Consider the following 13,532-nt stretch of genomic DNA (forward strand, 5'->3'; position numbering starts at 1 on the left):
GGGGATTTGGCCGTGTGAAGCAGACACAAGTAAACATGACGGAGTGAACGCGCTGAACAATCACACATGGAGCTAAAACTCACACATGTTGTGAATGGAATGAGCCGCGTGAAAGAGACTCGCCCAATGAAAAATCATCCATTCAAAAATACACCAGCTCTCTCTCTCTCTCTCTCTCTCTCTCTCTCTCTCTCTCTCTCTCTCTCTCTCTCTCGCTCTCTCTCTCTCTCCCTCTCTCTCTCTCTCTCTCTCTCTCTCTCTCTCTCTCTCTGATGCCTTTAATTAGATTCATTATTAGCGCTTATTAGGTCAACTGAAGGAAGCTTTGAGCATTGATAATATACACTAATGATCAAAAATATTTCTAGAGAACTTTATTTGGGAGCCAATAAACATTTAAAAAGAGACTATTAATCAGGGTCGCCACAGTGGAATGAACCACCAACTTATCCAGCATATGTTTTACGCAGCGGATGCCCTTCCAGCTGAAACCCAGTAAAGGGAAACACCCATACACTCTTATTCACACACATACACTTCACACAATTTAAATTCTTCAACTCCCCTATAGCGCATGTATTTGGACTGTGGGGGAAACCGGAGCATCCGGAGGAAACCCACGCAAACGCACGGAGAACATGCAAACTCTGAAACACCAACTGACCCAGCAAGGGCTTGAACCAGCAACCTTCTAGCCGTGACGCATTTGTGCTATCCACTGCGCCACCGTGACGCCCATGTTTGAAGTTTATTTTTAATTTCACAATATCAATGTTTTTCATTCAGAAGAATGAAGAAATGTAAAATATACTTTAAAATATTTCTAATTTTCACTCACAACAATGAATTTAAGTGAATGAATTAACAATGAACTTTACGATTAGTATTTAAGTTAAATTAAATACTAATGAATCTTTTTTTATACATGTTTACTTTTTGTTTTGAGAAGTGTACATGTTTTCATAAGATCTAACCAGGAATGAGTGTTTCTGAGGGTTTGAGGAAATGAGGGTTTACAGAGAATGGTCTAAAAAAGAGCAAATATCCAGTGAGCGGCAGTTCTGAGAGCGCAGAAGCCTTGTTGATGCCAGAGGAGAATGGCCAGACTGGTTCCAGCTGATAGAAAGGCAACAGTGACTCAAATAAGCACTCGTTACAACCGAGGTCTGGAGAAGAGCATCTCTGAACGCACAACACGTCCAACCTTGAGGCAGATGGGCTACAGCAGCAGAAGACCACTTTGGGCCCATTAGAACCAATTAAGCATTGTCAACACCACAGCCTACCTGAGTATTGTTGCTAACTATGTCCATCCCTTTATGACCACAGTGTTCTGATGGCTACTTCCAGCAGGATAACACACCATGTCATAAAGCGTGAATCATCTCAGACTGGTTTATTGAACATGACAATGAGTTCACTGTACTCAAATGGCCTTCACAGTCACCAGAGCTCAATCCAATAGAGCAGCTTTGGGATGTGGTGGATAGGGAGATTGGCATCATAAATGTGCAGTCGACAAATCTGCAGCAACTGTGTGATGCTATCATGTCAATATGGAGGAAAATCTCTGAGGAATATTTCCAGTATCTTGTTGAATCTCTGCCACAAAGGTTTAAGGCAGTTCTGAAGGCAAAGGGGGGTCAAACACGTTACTAGTGCGGTGTACCTAATAAAGTGGCCGGTGAGTGTATAATCTAAAACCATCATAATAGAGTGTTTAATAAAGCGTGTTTTACTAACACTGTGGTGTTTGTGTGTGTGTGCGTGTGTGTGTGTGTGTGTGTGTGTGTGTGTGTGTGTGTGTGTGTGTGTGTGTGTGTGTGTGTGTTGAAATGCGCACACGGTACCTGCAGGTGGAATGGTGCAGGCTTCAAGACCCCCAGGGCTAGAAGGAACACGAGGCCGTTGTTGGCGCTCACAATCACTCTCCGTCTGCTGCACACGGACTGCAGCAGGGGACTGAGGGATGCTGGGTAATGTTCTAGATTTGGCCAACAGAGGCCTCTGCAGGCGTCTCTCTAGAGACCTGTAACACAAACAATCAATCATGAACAACAGATCAATAATCAATAAGTGCACAAAACAAGATCATTTATGGGGTCATTCCCCTGGAACATCTTACCCAAGTATTACACAAAAAATAAAACAACATATTCACAGTTTGGACTCCACATTTGGATTATCATATTGAAATAAATATTGTAATTGTATTATTATCTGGAAAATAAGCAATGTTTACCCCTTTATCTGATCTGAGTTATTTAGGGTAGTCCTGTATTATATATAATCTGAGCTTTTTCCCTTTTCTTCTCCCTTGTTTTGTTCTTAATTTTTTTGAAGATGTTTTTACAGTGGCCGAGAGAGCTTAACATGCTGCAATTTAAGAAAACACATGCAATTACAAAAAACACCAGCAAACTAAGAAAAGATCTTCATCAGTCTGACAGTATATATGCCGCAAATCCTCACAAGGCAAACACATTTTTAAAAGACATGCTGCATTTTCACACAACGCAAACATTAATAAAACACGCTGCATTTTCTCACAACGCAACGGAAATGTTATGTCAAGGAAATGTCAAGAAGACCCTAAAACGTGGCGGACCAGTTCATCTATTGCTATAATTAAAATTATTATAATTAAAGTCTGTGTATTTAGAACAGTGCACAGGTTTTAATAATTGATTATGGTTTATATTATTTAATATTTATTTACTATTATTTTATTATTGTGTGTCTCTATGTGTTGTGAAATGTAAGTTTTTTTTTGTGTTTTTTTTTTTGTAAATCTGTCCTGTGCTGCCTGTCTTGACCAGAACTTCCTGGTAAAAGAGATGTTGTATCTCAATAAGACATTCCTGGTTAAGTAAGTAAGTAAGTAAGTAAGTAAGTAAGTAAGTAAGTAAGTAAGTAAGTAAATAAGCAAGAAAATAAATTAATATTTTCTTTTCAACTAGATATCTTTTTTATTAATGTCAATTTTATTATTTTTCTTTGTAAAAAATTATTAAATTAAGTAAATAAATAAATAAACAAATAAATAAATAAATAAATAAAAAAGCAAGAAAATAAATACATATTTCTTTGGAACTAGATATATTTTTATTAATGTCAATGTTATTTTATTTCTTTGTGTAAAAAATATAAATAAAGATTATCTTTTAGTCTTTAAATATTGTTCAAATAAATAATGAAATGAATAAATACATTTTTAAAAATGAAGCATTTATTAAAAGGGTCTCAGGGCAGCAAAAATATTTTTCATAGCACTGTTGTCTCTTTTGAAAAGCTTCATATCTATGAGTGTACATCAAATATATGAAAGAGGTCAGTTTTACCCATCTCAAAAAACTTATGATTTTCATACCAGACCATTAGCATCTCTCTCAAAAATAAAAAAAGGTAAAAAGCTACTTTAGTTCTCATCATTGTAGTACACAATGTAATTACAGAAGAGTCCAGCTTTAAATCTGAAAACTTTGAATTTTTGGAGTGAGATGCTAATGGTCTAATCCGATTTTAATAATTTATGCTAAGCTAAGCTAAAAGTGCTCGTGCCAGACCTGGAGATCAGCTGAATGGAATGAAAATAGTAAAACTCAAATATTGAAGACTTGTAAAATGATCCTATTTCCAGCAAAGTGGAGTCTTCCTTTAACCCCTGTTGCGCTTGTGTTGTGAGCAGACTGACCACACCAGATTATAACCAGCTCTGCTTGTTTACAACCTAATTCGTGTAGCTCTTTTAGACTGCGCTGGTCATTATGGAAATGAGTTCTTCAATTTGCATATTGTCATTAGACTCCCATCAGCACTTCATATTCACGATCATGCTGTTTAGTAAATTTGCCTTTCTGTCTTGATCAGTATGTAAAGTATGTAATGACGATTAAACCTGGGCGATAAAGAAAAAAAAATTGACAATCCAATATTTAATCTTTGTGTAATACACTTTGGGATATTAAACATCATTTAACCAGATGAAACAAATATATTTGAAAAAAATACCCTTTTAAAATAATGTGTATTATTCGATATTGGTGAGAATCTGCATAAAGTATAATTAACAAAATTGCAAGCATATGATAAATACAGTTACAAATGAAATAAACTGTGCTTTAGGGTTTTGAGGGAGTCTGACAGTGAATACAGTACACAAATTGAATAACCGGATATTAAATAACACTGTAAACTCTTTATCATATCTATTTACACATTTAGTCATTTATCTATACATAAATACAATATTTAATAAAGTTAAGAACATAATCATTTCATTTGCATAGATGTTTTAAGCATTAATGATAAATGAGCATGTAAACGATCCACTGTGAAAAATAAAGTTATTTTGCAGATAATTGTCTGTATTTTTTTATAGAATTTTCCATTTTTTATTATACAATGAAATATCTGTTGTTTTACACATATGTTCTGTAATAAAGAAAAATTCTTAAAATTACAGTTGGTGACGCAGTGGTGCAGTAGGTGATGCTGTCGCCTCACAGCAAGAAGGTCACTGGGTCGCTGGTTCAAGCCTGGCTAGGTCAGTTGGCGTTTCTGTATGAGTGTGTGTGTGTATGAGTGTGTGTGGATGTTTCCCAGAGATTGGTTGCGGCAGGAAGGGCATCCGCTGCGTAAAAACATGTTGGATAAGTTGGCGGTTCGTTCCGCTGTGGCGACCCCGGATTAATAAAGGGACTAAGACGACAAGACAATGGTTTTGAAGTTTAACCGATATATCTTTCAAATATTTGTCTATATTATAGTTTTATAGTTATATTTATAGTGTTTGATGACAACAGCAATTGTTTGTACCTAAGCTTTTTTTCAATAATTCTTTCAGAAGTTTTTTTTTTTTCAGTTGTAAAGGTGTGTTAAAAGTGGAACAATGTATGGAATATTAAGAGATTTCATGCATAATTACATAAATTAATCTGTATAAGTACATTAATAACCTGCATAATCAAAGTAATTATCCTTAAAATCACATTAGTTAATCTGTATAATTACATTAATAAATTATATATTTACAGTATTAATTTGTAAAATGGGCGACGCAGTGGCACAGTAGGTAGTGCTGTCACCTCACAGCAAGAAGGTTGCTGGTTCGAGCCTCGGCTGGGTCAGTTGGCGTTTCTATGTGGAGTTTGCATGTTCTCCTTGTGTTTGCATGTTTCCGGTTTCCCCCACAGTCCAAAGACATTTGGTACAGGTGAATTGGGTAGGCTAAATTGTCCGTAGTGTATGTGTGTGCGAGTGTGTTTGGAGAGATGGGTTGCCTCAGGAAGGGCATCCGCTGCATAAAAAATGTGCTGGATAAATTGGCGGTTCATTCCGCTGTGGCGACCCCGGGTTAATAAAGGGACTAAGCCGAAGAGAAAATGAATGAATTTGTAAAATGACAGTAATAATCGGTGTAATTTCGGTAATAATTAGTAAAATGGCAGTAATAACCTGCACAATTACAGCTAAAATCTGTAATAACTTGTAATTATGAAACAAGAAATTACTGTTTTTCTACAGATTATCTACATTTTTCAATTTTTTTTTTTCGTTTTTTTACAGTAATTTTCTGGCGCCCCTGCTGCTTTTATTAAGGGTTTTCTTTCTTACAGTGTAAGAAAACCCTACACTTCCTAATCTGCAATTGCCTCTCTGGATATACCAATAACTGTACTCAAAAAATAATAATAATAATAATAATAAATTTCTAATACTTTCCTTCTTAGACTTTACAGAGCTGAAACTTGCCTACAGCACTTATTCATTGTTGCTCTTATAGTTGTGTAAATTGCTTCCTTGTCCTCATTTGTAAGTCGCTTTGGATAAAAGCGTCTGCTAAATGTAAATGTAAATGTGTACACTTTTTGCTGACTTCATGGTTCCACGTTCTAATAATGACTCAATGTGGCTCTTGGTCAATTAGCGATGCTCAGGTGACACTGCAAATGCTGCGATATGAAAATAAGGATGGTAAAATGATATATTGTGCACCCCTGATAAAGTCAAACGGTCAGTAAGGTTGTCGTAAAAACATTACAGAACAGCATCCTTCAATGATGCAGGATGAGAGTAACAGTGTGTGTAGATTTGGCTGTGAATATCTGGCAACGCTGGAGCTGTGAATTCCAAACGGCATGAGGAAATTCAACAGCAGAATGCGACGGCGTCTGTCTGTGATCTCAACAGCCTCGGCTTATGCAACACCATTACCATCCAAAACACTGGAGCAAAGAAAAATCAAACAAAATGAAGATGTTCTGCATTTCAAAAAGCCCGGATACAATAATCTCACTATACGAAAACATTAACAGGAGTAAATAAATAGAAAGCCCAGATGTGGAGAGCAGCTGTCGAGCGTCTGAATGAGCTCTGATGATAAACACTTCTACTACTGATCAATAATTAAAGGCTTCATGGAGTTTTTCCATCTTGCTTTTTACATAAAACGTATAAAAATAATTTCTAGGGCTAATAACGAAAATGCAATTTTATTAATGTTCTCTAATGAGTTTGAAAACCTGGTTGCCTGAAATAAAAGTCGATTTAATATTTAAGGAGTAAAATCAAGAGTAGGAGATTTCATGAAATCAAAATCGACTGTGTGTTATTACTGTAAATCATCAGTCTGTGTTTATCCGAACTGAAAAAAGAAAAGTTTTGTTCTTAAACTTTTGTTATGCTCTGCCCATGGCACTACAAGTATTTATTTAATCCACCTCTATCCTGTAAACACCAGGTTTTATTCAAGTATAAACACTGGACTTTGTGATCCAATCAGTACAGTGATGAAGTAGTCCTGACTTTTTTTAAATAGGTTTCAAAAATATATTTGTTGTGTATATATCTGCAAAGTGCTTTAAATTTCCATAAAAGCACTAAGTATATAAATATAAGGAATTATTATTGTTTGAATATTAATATTATTATTATTATTATATACTGGGAATACACTCACCGGCCACTTTATTAGGTACACCTGTCCAACTGCTCGTTAGAGCAAATTTCTAATCAGCCAATCACACGGCAGCAATTTAATGCATTTAGACATGTGGACATGGTAAAGGCAATCTGCTGCAGTTCAAACTGAGCATCAGAATGGGGAAGAAATAGGATTTAAGTGACTTTGAACGTGGCATGGTTGTTGCTGCCAGAAGGGCTGGTCTGAGTATTTCAGAAACTGCTGATCTACTGGGATTTTCACGCACAACCACCTCTAGGGTTTACAGAGAATGGTCTGAAAAAGAGAAAATATCCAGTGAGCAGCAGTTCTGTGGGCGCAAATGCCTTGTTAATGCCAGAGGACAGAGGAGAATGGCCAGACTGGTTCCAGCTGATGGAAAGGCAACAGTAACTCAAATAAGCACTCGTTACAACCGAGGTCTGCAGAAGAGCATCTCTGAACACACAACACGTCCAACCTTGAGGCGGATGGGCTACAGCAGCAGAAGACCACACCGGGTGCCGCTCCTGTCAGCTAAGAACAGGAAACTGAGGCTACAATTCACACAGACTCACCAAAACTGGACAATAGAAGAGTGGAGAAACGTTGCCTGGTCTGATGAGTCTCCATTTCTGCTGCCACATTCAGATGGTTGAGTCAGAATTTGGCATCGACAACATGAAAGCATGGATCCATCCTGCTCTGTATCAATGGTTCAGGCTGGTGCTGGTGGTGTAATGGTGTGGGGGAGATTTTCTTGCCACACTTTAGGCTCATTAGTCCCAACTGAGCATTGTGTCAACGCCACAGCCTACCTGAATATTGTTGCTGACCATGTCCATCCCTTTATGACCACAGTGTACACATCTTCTGATGGCTGCTTCCAGCAGGATAACGCACCATGTCATAAAGCGTGAATCATCTCAGACTGGTTTCTTGAACATGACAATGAGTTCACTGTACTCAAATGGCCTCCACAGTCACCAGATCTCAACGGAACGGGAGATTGGCATCATGGATGTGCAGCCCACAAATCTGCAGCAACTGCGTGATGCTCTCATGTCAATATGGAGCAAAATCTCTGAGGAATATTTCCAGTATCTTGTTGAACCTATGGCATGAAGGATTAAGCCAGTTCTGAAGGCAAAAGGGTACTAGTAAGGTATACCTAATAAAGTGGCCATTTTAAGTGGTATTTTAAATTAAGTGCGTATATACAAGTATAAGTTGAAGTAACACAATTAATAAAACAAGATTAAAACGTAGAGAGAAAAATAAATGAAAACTTCAAATAGAAACAGAAATATCGCACAATTGGTGTGTGATGTATGTGTGACAAAGCCACAAAATAGCAATAACACAACTTACAATTTAAAACCATGATAATCATGAGAAGCTTATTAACTAAATATTCTAACACACGATAAAAAATATGTAATAGTAACCTGACAGAAAATCAGTCATCATTTTATTCAATAAAAGAAGCACATTATTTCTCCTTTTGTGCTCAAAAAAAGAAAATCCTCAGGTATTGAACAACACAAGGAGGTGAGTACATCATAACACAGTTCATCAATCTCTGTCTCCAGCTTTCCAGATATTTCTCCAGAGAGAAACACCCAAATAACCTCACAAGTGAAAAAAAAATCTCACCAGAAATCATCTGAGCTGCCCTAAATTCATGGTACAGCTCAATTCTCAAGCCATAACACCTCACTCCTCTAAATCTGTTCTTCTCTTCCCCAAAGTAAATCCGATTCAACAACCCTTCACCCCAAATCAAACATCTCTGACGGCATTCATAGGTTTGATGTCTGAGCATTCACACCTTTCTTTTGAACGGTTGATGACTAAAACATCCTGATGATACAGTTCCACCCCAGCCAATCACAGGCCCCCGGCTCCTCCCACCCTCTAGAGTCTTTAATCTGATTGGCCGCCTAATTCACTAATCCAGCCTTGCTCTGTCCACCCACTGACCAGACGATTTCTGCCCCGTCCAGGTGAACTGACCGCACTTAAACACTCGGAGAAACACAAATCTGCTTCATATCACGCTGCATGGAACTCTTCAAACATCACTCTTCAAGTATCCTATCAACAAAACATGCATGACAGATTACCAAAAAAAAATCACATATTTAGCTGTACAAAGACACACACACACACAGAATTCCCCAAATGCCCAGTGTTCCCGTTGCAGTTTTTCTAGAGTATACCTGGCTTCTGCCACCGTACAGCAGTAACTGCCGCTGCGTCGCGCATCTCTCCGAGCCATGAGCTCATCCCTGGAACGCCGACGGTTAAAGTAATCCGTAAGTTTCCCAAAACTTGCCATTGTGTCCCTGGCATCTGCGTTGTGCTCGCTCTTTACCTGAGTGTCATATTCACACACTCATTCTCCTCATATCTTCCTGATTCCCCCATAAACAGCATCGGAGACGTGCAGAGCTCCTGCTCAGTCACACACTCAAAACAGCAAGTTCCTTTAAAAGCAGAGCGAGATGAGAGAGACGCGATGTGTGTGTGTGTGTGTGTGTATGTATGCATGCATGTGTGTGTGTGTGTTTCAGGATTTCTCCCTGCGGAGCATCATCAGTGCTGCGGCAACATCAGCAGCATCCTGAATCTCCCTGTGAGCCTCGCTCTCCCGCTCGCTCTCTCTTTCCCTCTTGCTCTCTCTCTCTCTCAGACGTGTGGAAGAATTAATACAATCTGGAGCAGAGGAGGGGAAAAGCTGAATGACTCGAGATGAAAAAGGAAGCAGAGAATGAAACGATGAAAAGTAGAATCAGTGATGTTTTTTCTTTTTTTACAGCTGTTCTGAATTCAGAATGATGCATCTCTATTTTTGTGTGTCTATGTGTGTGTCTGTGTGTAAGAAACACAGACTGGGGCTATACTTCAGACAATGCAGTTCACAAAATACAGAATAATGTTGTTGCTGTTACAAATATAAAAAAATATCTGAATAAAATAAAATAATAAAATGAAAATAAAATAAAATTTATTTTATTTTATTAAAATAATACAAAATAATAAACTAAAATAAAATATAAAATTAAATTAAATTAAATTAAATAAAATACAAAAATTATAATAAAATACAATAAAACAATAAAATAATAAAATAAAATAATAAAATAATAAAATAATAATATAATACAATAAAATATGATACAATTATAAAATAAAAAAATAATAAAATTAAAAAATTAAATAATAAAATTAAATAAAAATAAATAACAAAATTAAACTAAATTAAATAAATAAAAATAAAGAGCCTCCGCTGCGTAAAACATATGCTGGATAAAAAGGAACTAAGTTTAAATTAAATTAAATTAAATTAAATTAAATTAAATTAAATTAAATTAAATTAAATTTAATTTAATTTAATTTAATTTAATTTAATTTAATTTAATATGTACCATTTAACATTACGTTTAAAATTAAAAATTAATCAAATTTATGCTGTAGTTGTCATTATTCTCTCTCTCTTTCTCAGACGTGTGGAGAAGATAATAGGATCTGGAGCAGAAGAGGGAAAAAATGAATGACTGAAGACAAAAAAAGCAGAGAATGAAGCGACACAGACAGGAGTTATTCTGCATTGAGTACAACACATCTTCGTTGTTTGTGTGTTTTGTAAGTATGTGTGCGTGTTTGTGTGTTTGTGTGTGTGTGTGTGTGTGTGTGTGTGTGTGTGTGTGTGTGTGTGTGTGTGTGTGTGACAAAACAAATAATTATAATATCAATATTAGCTGAAACAGGTGACAGAATTAATCTGATCTGAAGCAGTGAAGTGTAAAATGAATGACTTAAGATGAAAACGAATTCTAGTGAAAGGCTAGAATCTGTGTTTTTATTGTCCAGCTTTCTCTGCATTCAGAACAGCGCATCTCCATTTGTGTGTGTGTGTGTGTGTGTGTGTGTGTGTGTGTGTGTGTGTGTGTGTGTGTGTGTGTGTGCACGCACTTCAGTGAATGGAGTTCACTAAATCAATACTGCCAGAGGACGGCAGAGCTATGTCTTTTATTTGCTCCTCTGCATTCCTCAACCTGTTGGCCAGAAATCTAATTAAAATACAATGGAAATTCACCCAAAAAAATGAAAACGACCGGCACCATCAGGCTGGCCCACTTTTCACTGTTGCAAGCGGAACTGCATTTCTATTGCACATTCATGAGAGATTTACAGGACCGGCTCGCAGTGAGAGTCAAATGTGTTCTGCTGTATTATTTTGTGCAGGTATATTTTCCTCCCTGCAGCAACTCATTTCTGCGGCTGTCAGCAGTTTTTTTTTTATACCATGTTAGAAATATAAATATATCCTAAAATTCTTTATGAATTATATTATCTTATAAAACTAAAGTAGATCCAGGATTAGAAGCCTTACAGGTTTATTGGCAAATCGACTCAAAGCGGAGCACTGTTATATAAGACTGTAGGGATTATTCTGTGAAAACAACCATCCTTAATGTATTTTATCCAGCTTATTACACAGCTACTTGCCACAAAACAAAAACATTAGACACAAAGTATTGTTCTGAGCTGTAACAGTTTATTACTTCTTTAATTAAACACAAAGCTGACACAAACGAAAACAGCTGATGGAGTATACACTAACCTGCACATTATTCAGACACAAGATGGCGCCAAACAGTCAAAACAAAGCTGACACAAACTAAAACAGCTGATGGAGTATACACTAACCTGCACATTATTCAGACACAAGATGGCGCCAAACAGTCAAAACAAAGCTGACACAAACTAAAACAGCTGATGGAGTATACACTAACCTGTGCATTATTCAGACACAAGATGGTGCCAAACAGTCTAATACAAAGCTGACACAAACAAAAACAGCTGATGGAGTATACACTAACCTGTGCATAATCCAGACACAAGATGGCTCAAACAGTCAAAAACACAAAGCTGACACAAACTAAAACAGCTGATAAAGTATACACTAACCTGTGCATTATTCAGACACAAGATGGCTCAAACAGTCAAAAATACAAAGCTGACACAAACAAAAACAGCTGATGGAGTATACACTAACCTGTGCATTATTCAGACACAAGATGTCGCCAAACAGTCAAAAATACAAAGCTGACACAAACAAAAACAGCTGATGGAGTATACACTAACATGAGCATTATTCAGACACAAGATGGCGCAAAACAGTCAAAAACACAAAGCTGACACAAACTAAAACAGCTGATGGAGTATACACTAACATGAGCATTATTCAGACACAAGATGGCGCAAAACAGTCAAAAATACAAAGCTGACACAAACAAAAACAGCTGATGGAGTATACACTAACCTGAGCATTATTCAGACACAAGATGGCGCAAAACAGTCAAAAATACAAAACTGACAGAAACGAAAACAGCTGATGGAGTATACACTAACCTGCGCATAATCTAGACACAAGATGGCGCCAAAAAGTTAAAAGTGCAAAGCTGACACAAACGAAAACAGCTGATGGAGTATACACTAACCTGCACATTATTTGGACACAAGATGGTGTCAAACAGTCAAAAACACAAAGCTGACAAAAATGAAAACAGCTGATGGAGTATACACTAACCTGCGCATTATTCCGACACAAGATGGTGCCAAACACAAAGCTGATAGAAACACAAAGAAGCCTTGTTATGTGGGAAATGTATACATTGGAATGAAATGACCAATCAGAAGCAAGTATTCCAGACATTCAGTAATAATACAGCATAAAAAGAGCTCAAAATAGTGATTTTTTATTTATTTCAGCTTTTCTGCACTCAGCCTCTATATTTGTGTGTGTGTGTGTGTGTGTGTGTGTGTGTGTGTGTGTGTGTGTGTGTGTGTGTGTGTGTGTGTGTGTGTGTGTGTGTGTGTGTGAATCATTCTTTGATAAAGACAGCAGGCTGGGCTGTACTTCAGAGACTGCAGTTCACAAAATCAATACTGCCAGAGGATGCCAGAGCATCGCTTGTGTTTTTTTTTTTTCTTCTTCTTTTTGTTTTGGCAGCACTGCATCCGTTTCAACTTGTTGGCTACATGCTGGAATGAAAAAGCATCATCAGACTGGCTCATTTTTTGCCGGTTGCAAGCAAAAGTGCATTGATATCGCACATTGCTGGCAGATTTACAGCACTGTGTCCCCTGCTCGCAATGACAATCAATTGTGTTCTGCTGTATTATTTTGTCCAAGTATATTTTCCTCCCTGCAGAGTCTCACTTATGCTGCTGTCTGCAGATTTCCTCTCCAACTCGAGGCTGAACACGGTGGATGAACATAACAGAATGTACTGTACAGGTCAAGCTAATCAAGCGAGCGAAATCAAGCAGATTACCAAAGCAAATGCAAATCACACACACACATCCCTCTTGTTTCCTGAAGCAAACATTCTTAAGACATTTAATTGTTTTAAACAGATAGTGTGTGATATAATGCTGCTTTCTCTTTGAATAATAGATCTAGTTTATTAAATATTACATTTTATTGCTTGCTATTTCCTTTTTTAAATCACAACATTTTCTGGGTGAACTAAAGCACAAAATGCAATTAATCCTGAATGCTTCTCTTTCTTTAAAT

General features: G+C 37.0%; 1 protein-coding gene across 2 annotated transcripts in view; it reads right to left on the bottom strand.

The window, feature by feature from the left end:
* Positions 1 to 13,532, bottom strand: part of ankfn1b (ankyrin repeat and fibronectin type III domain containing 1b) — a 160,549-nt gene that overhangs the window by 131,043 nt on the left and 15,974 nt on the right. The window contains exons 3-4 of one of the 2 annotated variants that reach the window (XM_087309987.1): positions 9,166 to 9,661; positions 1,851 to 2,029 (exon numbers count right to left, since the gene is read on the bottom strand). In XM_087309987.1, the coding sequence (XP_087166113.1) occupies positions 1,851 to 2,029; positions 9,166 to 9,284 (298 nt within the window). In that variant the 5' untranslated portion in view covers positions 9,285 to 9,661. The remainder of the gene's footprint in view (positions 1 to 1,850; positions 2,030 to 9,165; positions 9,662 to 13,532) is intronic. The other variant, XM_087309988.1, reaches the window with a different exon arrangement.

The sequence above is a fragment of the Danio rerio genome, chromosome 24 (assembly GCF_052040795.2).
Source record: "Danio rerio strain M-AB ecotype USA chromosome 24, GRCz13ab, whole genome shotgun sequence".
In the NCBI taxonomy this organism is placed as follows: Eukaryota; Metazoa; Chordata; class Actinopteri; order Cypriniformes; family Danionidae; genus Danio; species Danio rerio.